The 22,683-nt window shown below is 42.5% G+C and overlaps 2 protein-coding genes across 2 annotated transcripts; both read right to left on the reverse strand.

Annotated features, from left to right (window-relative positions):
• Positions 1 to 539: 539 nt before the first annotated feature.
• On the reverse strand, positions 540 to 11,131 carry LOC139561780 (ankyrin repeat domain-containing protein 46-like). The gene is made up of 5 exons (XM_071379062.1): positions 10,974 to 11,131; positions 5,946 to 6,031; positions 4,950 to 5,206; positions 4,514 to 4,672; positions 540 to 2,410 (listed from the first exon to the last, which is right to left on the reverse strand). The coding sequence occupies exons 2-5, from the start codon at positions 5,997 to 5,999 to the stop codon at positions 2,194 to 2,196; spliced, it is 687 nt and encodes a 228-aa protein (XP_071235163.1). The 5' UTR covers positions 6,000 to 6,031; positions 10,974 to 11,131; the 3' UTR covers positions 540 to 2,193.
• A 725-nt stretch (positions 11,132 to 11,856) lies between these two features.
• LOC139561782 (ankyrin repeat domain-containing protein 46-like) lies at positions 11,857 to 21,863 on the reverse strand. The gene is made up of 5 exons (XM_071379063.1): positions 21,721 to 21,863; positions 18,510 to 18,595; positions 17,514 to 17,770; positions 17,078 to 17,236; positions 11,857 to 14,978 (listed from the first exon to the last, which is right to left on the reverse strand). Exons 2-5 carry the CDS (start codon positions 18,561 to 18,563, stop codon positions 14,762 to 14,764), a joined length of 687 nt encoding a protein of 228 aa, XP_071235164.1. The 5' UTR covers positions 18,564 to 18,595; positions 21,721 to 21,863; the 3' UTR covers positions 11,857 to 14,761.
• Positions 21,864 to 22,683: the final 820 nt, after the last annotated feature.

Below are 22,683 nucleotides of genomic sequence, written 5' to 3' on the forward strand. Positions count from 1 at the left end.
GGACATGTTTTGTCCCCTATGCACCTGCCTGTATCATCAGAGCCCTGTCAGAACCTCCCTCTACCGCAGGCCTTGTTACCAAGGCTACTGATGGACCTCCCTCTACCACAGGCCTTGTTACCAATGGTACTGATGGACCTCTCTACCCCAGGCCTTGTTACCAATGGTACTGATGGACCTCCCTCTACCCCAGGCCTTGTTACCAAGGCTACTGATGGACTTCCCTCTACCGCAGGCCTTGTTACCAAGACTACTGATGGACCTCCCTCTACCCCAGGCCTTGTTACCAATGGTACTGATGGACCTCCCTCTACCCCAGGCCTTGTTACCAAGGCTACTGATGGACTTCCCTCTACCGCAGGCCTTGTTACCAATGGTACTGATGGACCTCCCTCTACCCCAGGCCTTGTTACCAAGACTACTGATGGACCTCCCTCTACCCCAGGCCTTGTTACCAAGGCTACTGATGGACCTCCCTCTGCCTATTTGAGGAGTGTTTCCTGTCTCCAATTTGTTTAATAAAATGTTGAACTTAAACATTTTGGTAGTTCAGAATGTATTTTGTACATGATCAATTCATTTTCCACATCAAATGATGGATACATACTTTAAATGTTATTCTACAAGATACAGACACAAAACAACTGAATCAATCGTTAAACTATATGGTTTACAATATCTGATGATGGATGCTACGATTGACATAGCAAAAAAACATTACATAATTATAGAAATAACTATTCATAAATGTTAAATGTAACTAAGCTGCATGATATAAACTACACAGAGGAAATGTTAAATAAAATACAGCAAACATTTATCTTTAGTTCAAAGACACATTATAAAAAGGTGCTATTCTGTAGTTCATATTGTACTTGACTTGGTGATGGAAGAGGGAAACATGACATCCCTTTCACATACATTACATTCCCAGGATAACTCTACACTAGCCTGATCCCAGAACAGTTTGTGCTCTCATTATGAAGCCATGACAGTTCCATTAAGGAGTTGGTAAGAGATCAGAAACAGACTGACACCCAGGATAACTCTACACACTGTTAGATTTTTGTTCCATGTAAGATTCCACACAACAGTTATAGCCTGATTTGCATTATTAGGGAAATTTGCAACTAGTGTGGGAGAAACAGACTTGAGTTGAAATGGTAAGAATGGAAATAAAACAAAAATATTGACTTTGCAAGAGGATTTGACCCTGTAGGGTAAATCAATTAACAAATGGGTCCTTTTCAAAACAATAAACAGAAAGAGAACAAAATACAAGTAAATAATTACACAAAAATAACTATAACAATCTACAGCTTGTTACTCCACACAACACAGAAAAATACATATTGTGACAACATTAGGAAAAAGGTCCATAATGCAACAGTTTCTTCATATAGAGCTGAATACTGTCAAAACTAAATTAGACATGAAAAGTTATGAAACTGCATGTAAGAAATGTACAGTACCAGTCAAAAGGTTGGACACACCTACTCATTCCACGTAAAAAAATAAAAAAATGTATTACTATCTTCTATATTGTAGAATATTAGTGAAGACAAACTATGAAGTAACACATATGGAATCATGTAGTAACCTAAAAAGTGTTAAACAAATCAAAATATATTTTATATCTGAGATTATTCAAAGTAGCCACCCTTTGCCTTGACAGCTTTTCACAATCTTGAATAAAAAAAAATATATATAAACTCTTGAATAAAAAGGTGTTTCCAAACTTTTGACTGGTACTGAATATTTTCTTGTTTTGACGGTTATGCTTTAAAAGCTGTCAGTATTCCACAAAGAACAAGATGGTCACTGGTCGATATTTGGTCTATTTAGTCATACGAATGAATGACACATGAAATGATGTGCATTCTCATGCACAACTGGCCATAGTGAGAAAATGTTCAAAGCAAATAACATATAACACACATACATAAGTGCAGGAAATGAAGACTGCAGCTGCATCCATGGCTGAGTCCCGATTCTCCGCCCTTCTCCCGAAGTGTGCACTTGCACACTTTCTCGTACGGATTTCAAAAAAGTTGAATCCAGCCAACGCTTACACCACTCCTATGGTTTTAAATCCATAAAAAGGGGAGTATGCAAGTGCACACTTCTGGACAAGGGTGGATAACCAGAATGTAGCCCAAGCCAACTTTCAGCCTCTGTCCATCCACCCCTCCCTCAGTGTATCAGCTCCAGCTGGCTGGCGGAGAAGGGCAGCACCCCGCTGACGTAGTAAGCGATGCCCAGAGAGAGCAAGGCGATGACCACCAGCAGTAGCAGCACCCTCCAGAAGCCCAGGTCCTCAACAAACTCCTGCCAGGTGGTCCTGAAGCTGGACAGGACTCCCTCCCTGTTCTGGAGGTCGGGGTTCAGCAGGGAGTGGCTCTCCATTGCACTGACAGGAAGAGAAAGAAGTAGCCCAGTGTCAGCTTACATGCCATTACTTGATTATAAATAGGAGAGATAGACAGGAGAGGCAGATAGATGGTACACAAGTACATAGGGCGTAGGAGTCCGTTTGGGATGGAACCCCTTTGTGTTGGAGAGATAGGAGAGATAGATATATAGGACAGATAAATAGATATATAGGAGAGACAGATATATAGGAGAGACAGATAGATATATAGGACAGATAGATATATAGGACAGATAGATATATAGGAGAGACAGATATATAGGAGAGACAGATAAACTCAGCAACAAAAGAAACGTCCCTTTTTCAGGACCCCGTCTTTCAAAGATCATTCGTAAAAATCCAAATAACTTCACAGATCTTCATTGTAAAGGGTTTAAACACTGTTTCCCATGCTTGTTCAATGAACCATAAACAATTAATGAACATGCACCTGTGGAACGGTCGTTAAGACACTAACAGCTTACAAACGGTAGGCAATTAAGTTCACAGTTATGAAAACTTAGGACACTAAAGAGGCCTCTCTACTGACTCTGAAAAACACCAAAAGAAAGATGCCCAGAGTCCCTGCTCATCTGCGTGAACGTGCCTTAGGCATGCTGCAAGGAGGCATGAGGACTGCAGATGTGGCCAGGGCAATAGATTGCAATGTCCGTACTGTGAGATGCCTAAGACAGCGCTATAGGGAGACAGGACGGACAGCTGATCGTACTTGCAGTGGCAGACCACATGTAACAACACCTGCACAGGATAGGTACATCCGAACATCACACCTGCGGGACAGGTACAGGATGGCAACAACAACTGCCCGAGTTACAGCAGGAATGCACAATCCCTCCATCAGTGCTCAGACTGTCCGCAATAGGCTGAGAGAGGCTGGACTGAGGGCTTGTAGGCCTGTTGTAAGGCAGGTCCTCACCAGACATCATCGGCAACAACGTCGCCTATGGGCACAAACCCACCGTCACTGGAGTGCTCTTCACTGACGAGTCGCGGTTTTGTCTCACGAGGGGTGATGGTAGATCCGAGTTTATCGTCGAAGGAATGAGCGTTACACCGAGGCCTGTACTTTGGAGCGGGATCGATTTGGAGGTGGAGGGTCCGTCATGGTCTGGGGCGGTGTGTCACAGCATCATCGGACTGAGCTTGTTGTCATTGCAGGCAATCTCAACGCTGTGCGTTACAGGGAAGACATCCTCCTCCCTCATGTGGTACCCTTCCTACAGGCTCATCCTGACATGACCCTCCAGCATGACAATGCCACCAGCCATACTGCTTGTTCTGTGCGTGATTTCCTGAAAGACAGGAATGTCAGTGTTCTGCCATGGCCAGCGAAGAGCCCGGATCTCAATCCCATTGAGCACGTCTGGGACCTGTTGGATCGGAGGGTGAGGGCTAGGGCCATTCCCCCCAGAAATGTCCAGGAACTTGCAGGTGCCTTGGTGGAAGAGTGGGGTAACATCTCACAGCAAGAACTGGCAAATCTGGTGCAGTCCATGAAGAGGAGATGCACTGCAGTACTTAATGCAGCTGGTGGCCACACCAGATACTGACTGTTACTTTTGATTTTGACCTCCCCTTTGTTCAGGGACAAATTATTCAATTTCTGTTAGTCGCATGTCTGTGGAACTTGTTCAGTTTATGTCTCAGTTGTTGAATCTTGTTATGTTCATACAAATATTTACACATGTTAAGTTTGCTGAAAATAAACGCAGTTGACAGTGAGAGGACGTTTCTTTTTTTTTCTGAGTTTAGATAGGAAAGATAGATAGATAGGTAGGAGAGATAGATAGATAAATAGGTTTCCAGCTTAGAGTGGGTGTAACAGAGTTAAGATCGTGCCACAGCTCGAAATGTCACCAATCACGTTGCTGAATTGCCAGCTTTCGGAGGCGCAACATTGTCAAGCGGGCGGTTAAGTGTGTTGGCGAGGCAGAGTACGCGACATCAAGTACCGGTAAGGACTTGTGAGTGAGGGAACTATACTGTTAAGCAGCACAGTAATGCCTGTAACATAGGCTCCCCTCCACTTCCTGCCCTGTCCTCCCCCTCCTCTCTCATTCACTCCCCCACCCCTCTCCTCACCTCTCGCTCTCAGCAATCTGCATGGTCTCCAGTTTGGAGTGGGCTCCCCTGTTGAATCCTTTCAGCTCCTGTTCCTCTAGGCCCTCCAGCAGGCGGATAGCGTCCTTGTTCACCCCGCGCCTCTTGGCCAGCACCAGAGGAGTGTACCCGTTGTGGTTACTGGGAGAGAGAAACACACAATGTAGCATGATACGGTTCAAACAAGGGTCCAACCAGTGTTTGAGAAACACATTGGCACTATGGGGAGTGGACTGTTGGACCAATGTGTACATTTGAAAAACCTATTAGGGGTTCCTCTATGTGATAGAACCCCTGTAACTCTAACCCTGCTTTTACCCCTCAGTCAAAGCCCCTCTCAGGCACCAAGCCAACTGTAAAACAGTCTCTACTCCCCCTCACTCCCTTCCAGGCCCTCCCAACCCTCAGCCCCTCTCACCAGATGTCTATCTTGAGACCGTTGGACACCAGGAACTGGATGGTATCCACGTGTCCACAGAGGTGGAGCGCCGTGTTTCCCTGGTAGTCTGTAGCCAGGAGGTCCGCACCAAACTTATGGAGAAAACAACAGATGTCCACGTTCCCCCTGGCGGCCGCTAGGTGCAGGCCAGCACGGCCCCGGTTGTCCCGTATGTTGGGGTCACAGCCCGTCTCCAGGAGCCGCTTGCCGAAAAGCAGGTCCCCGTCGATGCAGGCCTGCAGTTAGGGATTTGCCATTATTTAACCAGGTAAGTCATTGAGAAGACATTTTCTTTCACGATAACGTCCTGGGATGAGTTAGATTAATTAGTTGATTGATTGATTCTGTATTGAATCAGAGAATAAGGGAATTGATTAACAGACCCTAGCTAACTTGAACTTTAAATCGATTCTGAAGAACTGGGAGCACACCGTAGCAACCGAGCACACCGTAGCAACCGAGCACGCCGTAGCAACCGAGTTTCTAATTGGACAAATTCCGGTAGGTCCATCCCTGTTTGCTTCTGTTTGATTCCTACACTGTTGCACAAAACCACACCGGACCCTAGACCCTACACACTTGAGGAGATCTGAGAGAATTTGACAGGTGTCGTCAATATGGTGAAACTTCCATCTAACCTACCAGAGGGCAAGTGAAGCTACTACCAGATTGCTTACGCCTGTCAAATCCTCACAGACCTCCACAAGTAAATAGGGCGTAGGGGTGGATTTGGGATGGAACCCCTTTGTGTTGGACTCAACCCCACCAGCAGGGGAGCAGACGTTAGGGTTGTCAAATCACATTCACTGTAAATTCTACACATTCAGCGCAATGCTTTACTTACGAGCGCTTACCCAACAATGAAGAGTTAAAAAGTACAACAAATTTGCAAACAAAAAAAATGAAATAGTATCACAATACAATAACAACGCTACTGGTACAGAGTCAATGTGCAGGGGTAGGCATCTTCCCTACCTGGAGCAGGGGAACGGAGGTCTGCGACGAGTCATTGATGAAGACATAGGACATGTCCGAGTGGGTGTCCGAAAATTCCAGCGTACCTGAAGGGGGGATAGGGAGGAAGGGAGGGGAAGGGTAGGAAGAAGAGGAGGAGGAAGGCAGAGGGAGGAAATGGAGAAAAGATAGCTTTATTGGTTAGGACTATGTACGGTGCCTTCAGGAAGTAATTACACCCCTTGGCTTTCCCACAATATGTTGTGTTACAGGCCTACACACAATACCCAATAATGTCAAGGTGGAACTGTATGTAGAATTTTTCTACCAATTAAATAAAAATGAAAAACTTAAATGTCTTGAATCAATAAGTATTCAACTCCTTTGTTATAGCAAGCCTAAATACATTCAGCAGTAAAAATCTGCCTAAAAAGTCACATAAGTTGCATGGACACCCTCTTGAATGACTACCTCATCTCTGTACCCCACATACAATTATCTGTAAGGTCCCTCAGTTGAGCAGTGAATTTCAAACACAGATTCAACCACAAAGAACAGGGAGGTTTTCCCAATGCCTCGCAAAGAAGGGCACCTATTGGTTGATGGGAGAGGGAAAAAAAGCAGACATTGAACATCCCTTTGAGCATGGTGAAGTTATTAATTACACTTTGGATGGTGTATCAATACACCCATTCACTACAAAGATAAAGGAGTTTTTCCTAACTCAGTTGCCGGAGAGGGAAAAAACTTCTCAGGGATTTCACCATGAGGCCAATGGTGACTTTAAAACAGTTACAGAGTTTTATGACTGTGATATGAGAAAAAAGGCTGGATCAACAACATTGTAGTTACACCACAATACTAACCTAAATGACAGAGTGAAAAGAATAAAAAATATTCCAAAACATGCATCCTGTTTGCAATAAGGCACTAAAGTAAAAGTGCAAAAAAGTTGGAAAATAAATTAACTTTATGTCCAGAATACAAAGAGTTATGTTTGGGGCAAATTCAACACAACACATCACTGACTACCACGCTTCATATTTTCAAGCATGGTGGGGCTGCATCATGTTATGAGTATGCTTGTCATTGGCAAGGGAGTTTTTTTTAGGATAAAAGGAAACGGAAGAGCTAAGCACAGGTAAAATCCTAGAGGAAAACCTGGTTCAGTCTGCTTTCCAACAGACACTGGGAAACAATTTTACCTTTCAACAGGACAATAACCTAAAACACAAGGCCAAATATACACTGGAGCTGCTTACCAAGAGGACACGAAATGTTCCTGAGTCGCCTAGTTAAAATTTTGCCTTAAATCGGCTTGAAAATCTATGGCAAGACAAGAAAATGGCTGTCTAGTAATAATCAACAACCAATTTGACAGAGGATGAAGAATAAAAAAAAAAAATACTGTGCAAATATTGTACAATCCAGGTGTGCATAGTTCTTAGAGACTTACCCAGAAAGACTCACAGATATAAGCTAACATGTATTGACTCAGGGGTGTGAATACTTATTTAAATAAAATATTTCTGTATTTCATTTTCAATAAATTAGCACCCCCCCAAAAAAACATCCACAAACATGTTTTTACTTTGTCATTATGGGGTATTGTGTGTTGATGGGTGAGACTTATTTTATTTATTTTTTAAAAATCTATTTTAAATTCAGGCTGTAACACAACATGTGTAATAAGTCAAGGGTGAGTCTTTGATCCACCTCTACGCAAACGACACCATTCTGTATATTTCTGGCCCTTCTTTGGACACTTAACGAGCTACAACGCCATACAACACTGCTTCCGTGGCCTCCAACTGCTCTTAGATGCTAGTAAAGCGAAATGCATGCTCGTCAACCAATCGCTGCCCGCACCCGCCCGCCTAGCATCATTACTCTGGACGGTTCTGACAACTATAAATACCTAGGTGTCTGGCTAGACTGCAAACTCTCCTTCCAGACTCACATTTAGCATCTCCAATCCAAAGTTAAATCTAGAATCGGCTTCCTATTCCGCAACAAAGTATCCTTCACTCATGCTGCCAAACATACCCTCGTAAAAAACTGACCATCCTACCGATCCTTGACTTCGGCGATGTCATTTATAAAATAGCCTCCAACACTCAACTCAGCAAATTGGATGCAGTCTATCACAGTGCCATCCGTTTTGTCTGTATGCTCTCGTTGGCTGGTCCTCGCTACATACTCGTCGCCAACCCACTGGCTCCAGGTCATCACAAGTCTTTGCTAGGTAAAGATTCGCCTTATCTCAGCTCACTGGTCACCATAGCAACACCCACCCGTAGCACACGCTCCAGCAGGTATCTCTCACTGGTCATCCCCAAAGCCCTTTCCTTCCAGTTCTCTGCTGCCAATGACTGCAACGAATTGCAACAACAACAAAAAAAAAATCACTGAAGCTGGAGACTTATATCTCCCTCACTAACTTTAAGCGTCAGCTGTCAGAGCAGCTTACTAATCGCTGCAGCTGTACACAGCCCTTCTGTAAATAGCCCACCCAACTACCTACCTCATCCCCATATTTGTTTTTCTGATCTTTTGATCACCAGTATTTCTACTTGCACATCCTTACCTGCAAATCTATCTCTCCAGTGTTAATTGCTAAATTGTAATTACTTCGCCACCATTGGCCTATTTATTGCCTTACCTCCTTACTTTATTTGCACGCACTGTATACAGATTTTTCTATTGTGTTATTGACTGTACGTTTGTTTATCCCATGTAACTCTTGTGTTGTTTTTGTCGCACTGCTTTGCTTTATCTTGGCCAGGTCGCAGTTGTAAATGAGAACTTGTTCTCTACTGGCCTACCTGGTTAAATAAAGGCTTAATTGTCAATAGGGGGAGCTGTTAGCATTATTTTTTTTTTTACATTTCCAAATTAAACTGCCTCGTACTCAATTCTTGATCGTACAATATGCATATTATTGTTATTATTGGATAGAAAACAGTCTATAGTTTCTATAGGAGTTGAAATTTTGTCTCTGAGTGGTACAGAACAATTTCTACAGCACTTTTCATGACAGGGTTCAGATTTCAGAAATTTTTACCTCTGATCTGGGGTCTGTTTTTAAGGCGACAGTGAATGCTATGAAGAAACCGACACTGCCTACGTCTTCCTCTGGGTGTCTGTACGTCATCACGTTTTCAATGGAATCGATGGGACGTTCACAGCCATTATAAAAGACGAAAATGTACAGAGACCACCCTTTCTCAACGTGCGCCTGAAGCGTAAAGGACATCGGACCTGCCTCGTTCCAAATCGTTTTCTAACCAGCAGTATTTCTCCGGTCATGTTTTCAGTCGTTATAGTTGTTAAAAACATCATAATGTAGTGAATTTTAACCGTTTTATATCAATTTATATCCGTTTAGTGCGATTTTGAGGAATTTCTTTGTCGTGCACTCTGAAAGTTTGGACACGCTTTAGGGTGTCGGTCGTTGGTGATGGACATTTCGAAGGACAGAGGACATCTATCGACCAAAAGACGTTTATAACATAGAAAGGATACATTGCCCAAGAATATGATGGAAGATCAGCTCAAAGTAAGCAATATTTAATATGATAAACCGTGTTTCTGTCGAAATATTTTAAACGCATATATCGCCATTTTGTTTGGTATAGCTTCACTTGGCCAACCCTGTATTGAAAAGTAAGGATAATTTTAAAAATGTAAATCAGCGGTTGCATTAAGAACTAATTTGTCTTTCGATTCCTGTCAACCCTGTATTTTTTAGTCAAGTATATGATTAGCTTTTAATTAAACTAGATCACTCTGATAGATGACGTCAGACATATTGAGGCTTGATTTCCTAGTATTTTCATTGTGTAACCACGGTTTTGTATGGCTAAATATGCACCTTTTCGAACAAACTGTATATGTATGTTGTAAAATGATGTTACAGGGGTGTCATCGGAAGAATTCTGAGAAGGTTAGTGAAAAAATTAATATCTTTTGGCGGTGGTTACGTTATAGCGCTCTTTGGCTGGAATCGATGCTCTGGTAACGTTGGAACATGTAGTATGCTAACTTATCGATTTATTGTGTTTTCGCTGAAAAACGCTTAGAAAATCTGAAATATGGTCTGAAATCACAAGAACTGGGTCTTTCCATTGCTATGCTTTGTCTATTTTTATGAAATGTTTTATGATGAGTAAATTGGTCATACACGTTGCTCTATCTAGTAATTCTAGTGGATTTGTGATGGTCGGTGCAATTGTAAACTGTGATTTCTACCTGAAATATGCACTTTTTTCTAACAAAAACTATCCTATACCATGAATATGTTATCAGACTGTCATCTGATGGTTTTTTTTATAGGTTATTGGCTATCAATATCTTAGTTGAGCCGAATTGGTGATAGCACCTGAAGGAGTAAGAAACTGATGGAGTTAGAATAGTGGTGTATTTTGCTAACGTGTTTAGCTAATAGATTTACATATTTTGTCTTCCCTGTAAAACATTTTAAAAATCTGAAATGGTGGCTTTATTCACAAGATCTGTATCTTTCATCTGGTGTCTTGGACTTGTGATTTAATGATATTTAGATGCTACTATCTACTTCTGAAGCTATGCTATCTATGCTAATCAGTGTGTGGGGGGTGGGGGGTGCTCCCGGATCCGGGTTTCTGAGGCAGTAAAAGTTAATAAAAGGGGTATGAATACTCTCTTTAGGCACTGTAGCTAGAGCTAACACAAGGGAGGTAGCTCAGTTAGCTCTTATTACTGAAATGAGCAGAGCATTATTATTACCTAGTTAGATCCTTAAACTACGGTATTACAAAAGGCAAACCCCGAATAAAAGTTCGCTTGGCGTATAAGTAAACGTTTAACTGCACATACAGTGGATAGCTAGCCAGCTATCCAAGATAAACAGATATGCTAGCTACTTCTCGCCAGATAAGCTAACAAAAAGATGCTAGCTAACGCACTCCTAATAACGTGACTATAAGCAATTATCGATCTTATCCAACACATTAAAACATTCGGAAAGCATATTATAGCACATCTTCAGTTGTTGGTGATGATATTTACCTGTTAATGTGTTCCAAATCAGACGTCAAAATCCCCTTTTCTGCAAAACAGTGTTGTTGTGGCGATGCTGAACAAGCTGTGATTTTACGACGACAGTTTGGCGCAGACCGCTTTACGGCAGAGGGTGGCTCTCAGAATCGGACCAATCAATCTACATTTCCAGCAAGGCCTAACAGTACGTCGTTTTATTATCTAAAGATCAATTCATTTAAAAAAATCAGTTGACCTTGCCAGACATGTCCAGCCATATAATGCATAATGGAATTCAACATAAAAAACGTACAATCTTCATGGTCATCATTTGTTTCACTGTGGAATTATTATATATATATTTTTAAGTAACCTTCACACTTGAAGGCAGTATAATTAATTTGCTATTTTGGTCAAGAATGACACGGTTTTGACAAACACTTTACCCTAAAAATATGTCAAATCAAATCACAATGTATTTTTTTTTAAACACACTTAAAAAAAAAAATAATACAAACATTTTTTAAACACAAAGTTTGTTTTACCCATCCAGTGGCAGTCTTCAAAATGTCCCTCAACCCATAAGAGGTTTAAATCTGTTGATGGTGTTGGTCATTGGTTGATGATCAAATATGAACAGGGATGGACTGGGACCAGAAATCAGCCAGGGCATTTCCAACACACACCCCATTTTCTCCTCGACCCCCTTTATAAGCCAAATAATTATAATTTTGCACAAAACCACACCAATTTAAACAGGCCCAACCGAATTAAACAGGCCCAAACGGAATTAAACAGGCCCAATGGGATTAAAATGAACAAGCCCATCTGGCATTTGCCCGAACTGCCCTTTGGCCAGTCTGCCTCTAAATATGACGGCTGTGGCTTTCAGTGAAAGGATGAAGAGAACAAATGTGTGGTATACTTTAATGTTGTCTTTGTTAAGCACACAGCAACTTCTGGGTTAAGTAACTACTGGGTTAGGTATGTTGCACACTTCAAATGTGGTAAATAAAATACATCAAATGTACAATTTGTAGTTTCAGTCCCCATTGTTGTAGGTAAACCTGCTTACATTGGATCTAATTTTCAACTCAACTTCTATGGATTAACTAAAAAACAAACTCCTGACAGTGAGGTACACGTCTGTTGCAGAAAGAATGAACAGACTGTGCTGAATGTCACGGCAGTGAATATAACTTATGGTCCTCGGTTTGAGAACTGGGATTCTTGGTCCAACGATGCTTACAGACATGGACACATTTCCCTCCTCACTGACCTACACCTTTCTGATCAGGGGACATACCAGTGCCTCTTAGGCCCTGACCACCAGAGAGGAATTCCAGGAGCTGTCACTCTCAATATCACTCCCAAAGAGAAGCACTGCGACGACACAGGAAGGCCAACAATGGTGGTGGTGGTGTTTAATTGTTTTGGTGATCATCCTAGTTGCTGTTATTTTCTATTTTCTTGGAGGTAGATTGAAAGAAACAATGGCTGATTGGTTTAAAGGGAATTGTTTGAGATCTCAACTCAGTCCCTGTCCAGAAGGGGAACAGTGAGGTGAGCATCTCTCTGTCACTAGAAGTGAATCAGAGACAGAAGAAGACAGGATTGGGACAAGGACATGTTTTGTCCCCTATGCACCTGCCTGTATCATCAGAGCCCTGTCAGAACCTCCCTCTACCGCAGGCCTTGTTACCAAGGCTACTGATGGACCTCCCTCTACCACAGGCCTTGTTACCAATGGTACTGATGGACCTCCCTCTACCCCAGGCCTTGTTACCAATGGTACTGATGGACCTCCCTCTACCCCAGGCCTTGTTACCAAGGCTACTGATGGACTTCCCTCTACCGCAGGCCTTGTTACCAAGACTACTGATGGACCTCCCTCTACCCCAGGCCTTGTTACCAATGGTACTGATGGACCTCCCTCTACCCCAGGCCTTGTTACCAAGGCTACTGATGGACTTCCCTCTACCGCAGGCCTTGTTACCAATGGTACTGATGGACCTCCCTCTACCCCAGGCCTTGTTACCAAGACTACTGATGGACCTCCCTCTACCCCAGGCCTTGTTACCAAGGCTACTGATGGACCTCCCTCTGCCTATTTGAGGAGTGTTTCCTGTCTCCAATTTGTTTAATAAAATGTTGAACTTAAACATTTTGGTAGTTCAGAATGTATTTTGTACATGATCAATTCATTTTCCACATCAAATGATGGATACATACTTTAAATGTTATTCTACAAGATACAGACACAAAACAACTGAATCAATCGTTAAACTATATGGTTTACAATATCTGATGATGGATGCTACGATTGACATAGCAAAAAAACATTACATAATTATAGAAATAACTATTCATAAATGTTAAATGTAACTAAGCTGCATGATATAAACTACACAGAGGAAATGTTAAATAAAATACAGCAAACATTTATCTTTAGTTCAAAGACACATTATAAAAAGGTGCTATTCTGTAGTTCATATTGTACTTGACTTGGTGATGGAAGAGGGAAACATGACATCCCTTTCACATACATTACATTCCCAGGATAACTCTACACTAGCCTGATCCCAGAACAGTTTGTGCTCTCATTATGAAGCCATGACAGTTCCATTAAGGAGTTGGTAAGAGATCAGAAACAGACTGACACCCAGGATAACTCTACACACTGTTAGATTTTTGTTCCATGTAAGATTCCACACAACAGTTATAGCCTGATTTGCATTATTAGGGAAATTTGCAACTAGTGTGGGAGAAACAGACTTGAGTTGAAATGGTAAGAATGGAAATAAAACAAAAATATTGACTTTGCAAGAGGATTTGACCCTGTAGGGTAAATCAATTAACAAATGGGTCCTTTTCAAAACAATAAACAGAAAGAGAACAAAATACAAGTAAATAATTACACAAAAATAACTATAACAATCTACAGCTTGTTACTCCACACAACACAGAAAAATACATATTGTGACAACATTAGGAAAAAGGTCCATAATGCAACAGTTTCTTCATATAGAGCTGAATACTGTCAAAACTAAATTAGACATGAAAAGTTATGAAACTGCATGTAAGAAATATTCAGTACCAGTCAAAAGGTTGGACACACCTACTCATTCCACGTAAAAAAATAAAAAAATGTATTACTATCTTCTATATTGTAGAATATTAGTGAAGACAAACTATGAAGTAACACATATGGAATCATGTAGTAACCGAAAAAGTGTTAAACAAATCAAAATATATTTTATATTTGAGATTATTCAAAGTAGCCACCCTTTGCCTTGACAGCTTTTCACAATCTTGAATAAAAAAAAAAATATATAAACTCTTGAATAAAAAGGTGTTTCCAAACTTTTGACTGGTACTGAATATTTTCTTGTTTTGACGGTTATGCTTTAAAAGCTGTCAGTATTCCACAAAGAACAAGATGGTCACTGGTCGATATTTGGTCTATTTAGTCATACGAATGAATGACACATGAAATGATGTGCATTCTCATGCACAACTGGCCATAGTGAGAAAATGTTCAAAGCAAATAACATATAACACACATACATAAGTGCAGGAAATGAAGACTGCAGCTGCATCCATGGCTGAGTCCCGATTCTCCGCCCTTCTCCCGAAGTGTGCACTTGCACACTTTCTCGTACGGATTTCAAAAAAGTTGAATCCAGCCAACGCTTACACCACTCCTATGGTTTTAAATCCATAAAAAGGGGAGTATGCAAGTGCACACTTCTGGACAAGGGTGGATAACCAGAATGTAGCCCAAGCCAACTTTCAGCCTCTGTCCATCCACCCCTCCCTCAGTGTATCAGCTCCAGCTGGCTGGCGGAGAAGGGCAGCACCCCGCTGACGTAGTAAGCGATGCCCAGAGAGAGCAAGGCGATGACCACCAGCAGTAGCAGCACCCTCCAGAAGCCCAGGTCCTCAACAAACTCCTGCCAGGTGGTCCTGAAGCTGGACAGGACTCCCTCCCTGTTCTGGAGGTCGGGGTTCAGCAGGGAGTGGCTCTCCATTGCACTGACAGGAAGAGAAAGAAGTAGCCCAGTGTCAGCTTACATGCCATTACTTGATTATAAATAGGAGAGATAGACAGGAGAGGCAGATAGATGGTACACAAGTACATAGGGCGTAGGAGTCCGTTTGGGATGGAACCCCTTTGTGTTGGAGAGATAGGAGAGATATATAGGACAGATAAATAGATATATAGGAGAGACAGATATATAGGAGAGACAGATAGATATATAGGACAGATAGATATATAGGACAGATAGATATATAGGAGAGACAGATATATAGGAGAGACAGATAAACTCAGCAACAAAAGAAACGTCCCTTTTTCAGGACCCCGTCTTTCAAAGATCATTCGTAAAAATCCAAATAACTTCACAGATCTTCATTGTAAAGGGTTTAAACACTGTTTCCCATGCTTGTTCAATGAACCATAAACAATTAATGAACATGCACCTGTGGAACGGTCGTTAAGACACTAACAGCTTACAGACGGTAGGCAATTAAGTTCACAGTTATGAAAACTTAGGACACTAAAGAGGCCTCTCTACTGACTCTGAAAAACACCAAAAGAAAGATGCCCAGAGTCCCTGCTCATCTGCGTGAACGTGCCTTAGGCATGCTGCAAGGAGGCATGAGGACTGCAGATGTGGCCAGGGCAATAGATTGCAATGTCCGTACTGTGAGATGCCTAAGACAGCGCTATAGGGAGACAGGACGGACAGCTGATCGTACTTGCAGTGGCAGACCACATGTAACAACACCTGCACAGGATAGGTACATCCGAACATCACACCTGCGGGACAGGTACAGGATGGCAACAACAACTGCCCGAGTTACAGCAGGAATGCACAATTCCTCCATCAGTGCTCAGACTGTCCGCAATAGGCTGAGAGAGGCTGGACTGAGGGCTTGTAGGCCTGTTGTAAGGCAGGTCCTCACCAGACATCATCGGCAACAACGTCGCCTATGGGCACAAACCCACCGTCACTGGAGTGCTCTTCACTGACGAGTCGCGGTTTTGTCTCACGAGGGGTGATGGTAGATCCGAGTTTATCGTCGAAGGAATGAGCGTTACACCGAGGCCTGTACTTTGGAGCGGGATCGATTTGGAGGTGGAGGGTCCGTCATGGTCTGGGGCGGTGTGTCACAGCATCATCGGACTGAGCTTGTTGTCATTGCAGGCAATCTCAACGCTGTGCGTTACAGGGAAGACATCCTCCTCCCTCATGTGGTACCCTTCCTACAGGCTCATCCTGACATGACCCTCCAGCATGACAATGCCACCAGCCATACTGCTTGTTCTGTGCGTGATTTCCTGAAAGACAGGAATGTCAGTGTTCTGCCATGGCCAGCGAAGAGCCCGGATCTCAATCCCATTGAGCACGTCTGGGACCTGTTGGATCGGAGGGTGAGGGCTAGGGCCATTCCCCCCAGAAATGTCCAGGAACTTGCAGGTGCCTTGGTGGAAGAGTGGGGTAACATCTCACAGCAAGAACTGGCAAATCTGGTGCAGTCCATGAAGAGGAGATGCACTGCAGTACTTAATGCAGCTGGTGGCCACACCAGATACTGACTGTTACTTTTGATTTTGACCTCCCCTTTGTTCAGGGACAAATTATTCAATTTCTGTTAGTCGCATGTCTGTGGAACTTGTTCAGTTTATGTCTCAGTTGTTGAATCTTGTTATGTTCATACAAATATTTACACATGTTAAGTTTGCTGAAAATAAACGCAGTTGACAGTGAGAGGACGTTTCTTTTTTTTTCTGAGTTTAGATAGGAAAGATAGATAGATAGGTAGGAGAGATAGATAGATAAATAGGTTTCCAGCTTAGAGTGGGTGTAACAGAGTTAAGATCGTGCCACAGCTCGAAATGTCACCAATCACGTTGCTGAATTGCCAGCTTTCGGAGGCGCAACATTGTCAAGCGGGCGGTTAAGTGTGTTGGCGAGGCAGAGTACGCGACATCAAGTACCGGTAAGGACTTGTGAGTGAGGGAACTATACTGTTAAGCAGCACAGTAATGCCTGTAACATAGGCTCCCCTCCACTTCCTGCCCTGTCCTCCCCCTCCTCTCTCATTCACTCCCCCACCCCTCTCCTCACCTCTCGCTCTCAGCAATCTGCATGGTCTCCAGTTTGGAGTGGGCTCCCCTGTTGAATCCTTTCAGCTCCTGTTCCTCTAGGCCCTCCAGCAGGCGGATAGCGTCCTTGTTCACCCCGCGCCTCTTGGCCAGCACCAGAGGAGTGTACCCGTTGTGGTTACTGGGAGAGAGAAACACACAATGTAGCATGATACGGTTCAAACAAGGGTCCAACCAGTGTTTGAGAAACACATTGGCACTATGGGGAGTGGACTGTTGGACCAATGTGTACATTTGAAAAACCTATTAGGGGTTCCTCTATGTGATAGAACCCCTGTAACTCTAACCCTGCTTTTACCCCTCAGTCAAAGCCCCTCTCAGGCACCAAGCCAACTGTAAAACAGTCTCTACTCCCCCTCACTCCCTTCCAGGCCCTCCCAACCCTCAGCCCCTCTCACCAGATGTCTATCTTGAGACCGTTGGACACCAGGAACTGGATGGTATCCACGTGTCCACAGAGGTGGAGCGCCGTGTTTCCCTGGTAGTCTGTAGCCAGGAGGTCCGCACCAAACTTATGGAGAAAACAACAGATGTCCACGTTCCCCCTGGCGGCCGCTAGGTGCAGGCCAGCACGGCCCCGGTTGTCCCGTATGTTGGGGTCACAGCCCGTCTCCAGGAGCCGCTTGCCGAAAAGCAGGTCCCCGTCGATGCAGGCCTGCAGTTAGGGATTTGCCATTATTTAACCAGGTAAGTCATTGAGAAGACATTTTCTTTCACGATAACGTCCTGGGATGAGTTAGATTAATTAGTTGATTGATTGATTCTGTATTGAATCAGAGAATAAGGGAATTGATTAACAGACCCTAGCTAACTTGAACTTTAAATCGATTCTGAAGAACTGGGAGCACACCGTAGCAACCGAGCACACCGTAGCAACCGAGCACGCCGTAGCAACCGAGTTTCTAATTGGACAAATTCCGGTAGGTCCATCCCTGTTTGCTTCTGTTTGATTCCTACACTGTTGCACAAAACCACACCGGACCCTAGACCCTACACACTTGAGGAGATCTGAGAGAATTTGACAGGTGTCGTCAATATGGTGAAACTTCCATCTAACCTACCAGAGGGCAAGTGAAGCTACTACCAGATTGCTTACGCCTGTCAAATCCTCACAGACCTCCACAAGTAAATAGGGCGTAGGGGTGGATTTGGGATGGAACCCCTTTGTGTTGGACTCAACCCCACCAGCAGGGGAGCAGACGTTAGGGTTGTCAAATCACATTCACTGTAAATTCTACACATTCAGCGCAATGCTTTACTTACGAGCGCTTACCCAACAATGAAGAGTTAAAAAGTACAACAAATTTGCAAACAAAAAAAAGGAAATAGTATCACAATACAATAACAACGCTACTGGTACAGAGTCAATGTGCAGGGGTAGGCATCTTCCCTACCTGGAGCAGGGGAACGGAGGTCTGCGACGAGTCATTGATGAAGACATAGGACATGTCCGAGTGGGTGTCCGAAAATTCCAGCGTACCTGAAGGGGGGATAGGGAGGAAGGGAGGGGAAGGGTAGGAAGAAGAGGAGGAGGAAGGCAGAGGGAGGAAATGGAGAAAAGATAGCTTTATTGGTTAGGACTATGTACGGTGCCTTCAGGAAGTAATTACACCCCTTGGCTTTCCCACAATATGTTGTGTTACAGGCCTACACACAATACCCAATAATGTCAAGGTGGAACTGTATGTAGAATTTTTCTACCAATTAAATAAAAATGAAAAACTTAAATGTCTTGAATCAATAAGTATTCAACTCCTTTGTTATAGCAAGCCTAAATACATTCAGCAGTAAAAATCTGCCTAAAAAGTCACATAAGTTGCATGGACACCCTCTTGAATGACTACCTCATCTCTGTACCCCACATACAATTATCTGTAAGGTCCCTCAGTTGAGCAGTGAATTTCAAACACAGATTCAACCACAAAGAACAGGGAGGTTTTCCCAATGCCTCGCAAAGAAGGGCACCTATTGGTTGATGGGAGAGGGAAAAAAAGCAGACATTGAACATCCCTTTGAGCATGGTGAAGTTATTAATTACACTTTGGATGGTGTATCAATACACCCATTCACTACAAAGATAAAGGAGTTTTTCCTAACTCAGTTGCCGGAGAGGGAAAAAACTTCTCAGGGATTTCACCATGAGGCCAATGGTGACTTTAAAACAGTTACAGAGTTTTATGACTGTGATATGAGAAAAAAGGCTGGATCAACAACATTGTAGTTACACCACAATACTAACCTAAATGACAGAGTGAAAAGAATAAAAAATATTCCAAAACATGCATCCTGTTTGCAATAAGGCACTAAAGTAAAAGTGCAAAAAAGTTGGAAAATAAATTAACTTTATGTCCAGAATACAAAGAGTTATGTTTGGGGCAAATTCAACACAACACATCACTGACTACCACGCTTCATATTTTCAAGCATGGTGGGGCTGCATCATGTTATGAGTATGCTTGTCATTGGCAAGGGAGTTTTTTTTAGGATAAAAGGAAACGGAAGAGCTAAGCACAGGTAAAATCCTAGAGGAAAACCTGGTTCAGTCTGCTTTCCAACAGACACTGGGAAACAATTTTACCTTTCAACAGGACAATAACCTAAAACACAAGGCCAAATATACACTGGAGCTGCTTACCAAGAGGACACGAAATGTTCCTGAGTCGCCTAGTTAAAATTTTGCCTTAAATCGGCTTGAAAATCTATGGCAAGACAAGAAAATGGCTGTCTAGTAATAATCAACAACCAATTTGACAGAGGATGAAGAATAAAAAAAAAAAATACTGTGCAAATATTGTACAATCCAGGTGTGCATAGTTCTTAGAGACTTACCCAGAAAGACTCACAGATATAAGCTAACATGTATTGACTCAGGGGTGTGAATACTTATTTAAATAAAATATTTCTGTATTTCATTTTCAATAAATTAGCACCCCCCCAAAAAAACATCCACAAACATGTTTTTACTTTGTCATTATGGGGTATTGTGTGTTGATGGGTGAGACTTATTTTATTTATTTTTTAAAATCTATTTTAAATTCAGGCTGTAACACAACATGTGTAATAAGTCAAGGGTGAGTCTTTGATCCACCTCTACGCAAACGACACCATTCTGTATATTTCTGGCCCTTCTTTGGACACTTAACGAGCTACAACGCCATACAACACTGCTTCCGTGGCCTCCAACTGCTCTTAGATGCTAGTAAAGCGAAATGCATGCTCGTCAACCAATCGCTGCCCGCACCCGCCCGCCTAGCATCATTACTCTGGACGGTTCTGACAACTATAAATACCTAGGTGTCTGGCTAGACTGCAAACTCTCCTTCCAGACTCACATTTAGCATCTCCAATCCAAAGTTAAATCTAGAATCGGCTTCCTATTCCGCAACAAAGTATCCTTCACTCATGCTGCCAAACATACCCTCGTAAAAAACTGACCATCCTACCGATCCTTGACTTCGGCGATGTCATTTATAAAATAGCCTCCAACACTCAACTCAGCAAATTGGATGCAGTCTATCACAGTGCCATCCGTTTTGTCTGTATGCTCTCGTTGGCTGGTCCTCGCTACATACTCGTCGCCAACCCACTGGCTCCAGGTCATCACAAGTCTTTGCTAGGTAAAGATTCGCCTTATCTCAGCTCACTGGTCACCATAGCAACACCCACCCGTAGCACACGCTCCAGCAGGTATCTCTCACTGGTCATCCCCAAAGCCCTTTCCTTCCAGTTCTCTGCTGCCAATGACTGCAACGAATTGCAACAACAACAACAAAAAAAATCACTGAAGCTGGAGACTTATATCTCCCTCACTAACTTTAAGCGTCAGCTGTCAGCGCAGCTTACTAATCGCTGCAGCTGTACACAGCCCTTCTGTAAATAGCCCACCCAACTACCTACCTCATCCCCATATTTGTTTTTCTGATCTTTTGATCACCAGTATTTCTACTTGCACATCCTTACCTGCAAATCTATCTCTCCAGTGTTAATTGCTAAATTGTAATTACTTCGCCACCATTGGCCTATTTATTGCCTTACCTCCTTACTTTATTTGCACGCACTGTATACAGATTTTTCTATTGTGTTATTGACTGTACGTTTGTTTATCCCATGTAACTCTTGTGTTGTTTTTGTCGCACTGCTTTGCTTTATCTTGGCCAGGTCGCAGTTGTAAATGAGAACTTGTTCTCTACTGGCCTACCTGGTTAAATAAAGGCTTAATAAAAGGGGTATGAATACTCTCTTTAGGCACTGTAGCTAGAGCTAACACAAGGGAGGTAGCTCAGTTAGCTCTTATTACTGAAATGAGCAGAGCATTATTATTACCTAGTTAGATCCTTAAACTACGGTATTACAAAAGGCAAACCCCGAATAAAAGTTCGCTTGGCGTATAAGTAAACGTTTAACTGCACATACAGTGGATAGCTAGCCAGCTATCCAAGATAAACAGATATGCTAGCTACTTCTCGCCAGATAAGCTAACAAAAAGATGCTAGCTAACGCACTCCTAATAACGTGACTATAAGCAATTATCGATCTTATCCAACACATTAAAACATTCGGAAAGCATATTATAGCACATCTTCAGTTGTTGGTGATGATATTTACCTGTTAATGTGTTCCAAATCAGACGTCAAAATCCCCTTTTCTGCAAAACAGTGTTGTTGTGGCGATGCTGAACAAGCTGTGATTTTACGACGACAGTTTGGCGCAGACCGCTTTACGGCAGAGGGTGGCTCTCAGAATCGGACCAATCAATCTACATTTCCAGCAAGGCCTAACAGTACGTCGTTTTATTATCTAAAGATCAATTCATTTAAAAAAATCAGTTGACCTTGCCAGACATGTCCAGCCATATAATGCATAATGGAATTCAACATAAAAAACGTACAATCTTCATGGTCATCATTTGTTTCACTGTGGAATTATTATATATATATTTTTAAGTAACCTTCACACTTGAAGGCAGTATAATTAATTTGCTATTTTGGTCAAGAATGACACGGTTTTGACAAACACTTTACCCTAAAAATATGTCAAATCAAATCACAATGTATTTTTTTTTAAACACACTTAAAAAAAAAATAATACAAACATTTTTTAAACACAAAGTTTGTTTTACCCATCCAGTGGCAGTCTTCAAAATGTCCCTCAACCCATAAGAGGTTTAAATCTGTTGATGGTGTTGGTCATTGGTTGATGATCAAATATGAACAGGGATGGACTGGGACCAGAAATCAGCCAGGGCATTTCCAACACACACCCCATTTTCTCCTCGACCCCCTTTATAAGCCAAATAATTATAATTTTGCACAAAACCACACCAATTTAAACAGGCCCAACCGAATTAAACAGGCCCAAACGGAATTAAACAGGCCCAATGGGATTAAAATGAACAAGCCCATCTGGCATTTGCCCGAACTGCCCTTTGGCCAGTCTGCCTCTAAATATGACGGCTGTGGCTTTCAGTGAAAGGATGAAGAGAACAAATGTGTGGTATACTTTAATGTTGTCTTTGTTAAGCACACAGCAACTTCTGGGTTAAGTAACTACTGGGTTAGGTATGTTGCA

This window comes from Salvelinus alpinus, chromosome 31 (assembly GCF_045679555.1).
Source record: "Salvelinus alpinus chromosome 31, SLU_Salpinus.1, whole genome shotgun sequence".
NCBI lineage: Eukaryota > Metazoa > Chordata > Actinopteri > Salmoniformes > Salmonidae > Salvelinus > Salvelinus alpinus.

Bases quoted from the DNA above. Each gene is read 5' to 3' on its own strand.
- LOC139561782 (XM_071379063.1), bottom strand. From the start codon at position 18,563: ATGTCCTATGTCTTCATCAATGACTCGTCGCAGACCTCCGTTCCCCTG. The intron at 17,237-17,513 runs GTGAGAGGGGCT...TCTCTCTCCCAG, and splicing joins GGTCTCAAGATAGACATCTG to TAACCACAACGGGTACACTC. The intron at 14,979-17,077 runs GTGAGGAGAGGG...TCTTCCTGTCAG, and splicing joins CAGATTGCTGAGAGCGAGAG to TGCAATGGAGAGCCACTCCC.
- LOC139561780 (XM_071379062.1), bottom strand. From the start codon at position 5,999: ATGTCCTATGTCTTCATCAATGACTCGTCGCAGACCTCCGTTCCCCTG. The intron at 4,673-4,949 runs GTGAGAGGGGCT...TCTCTCTCCCAG, and splicing joins GGTCTCAAGATAGACATCTG to TAACCACAACGGGTACACTC. The intron at 2,411-4,513 runs GTGAGGAGAGGG...TCTTCCTGTCAG, and splicing joins CAGATTGCTGAGAGCGAGAG to TGCAATGGAGAGCCACTCCC.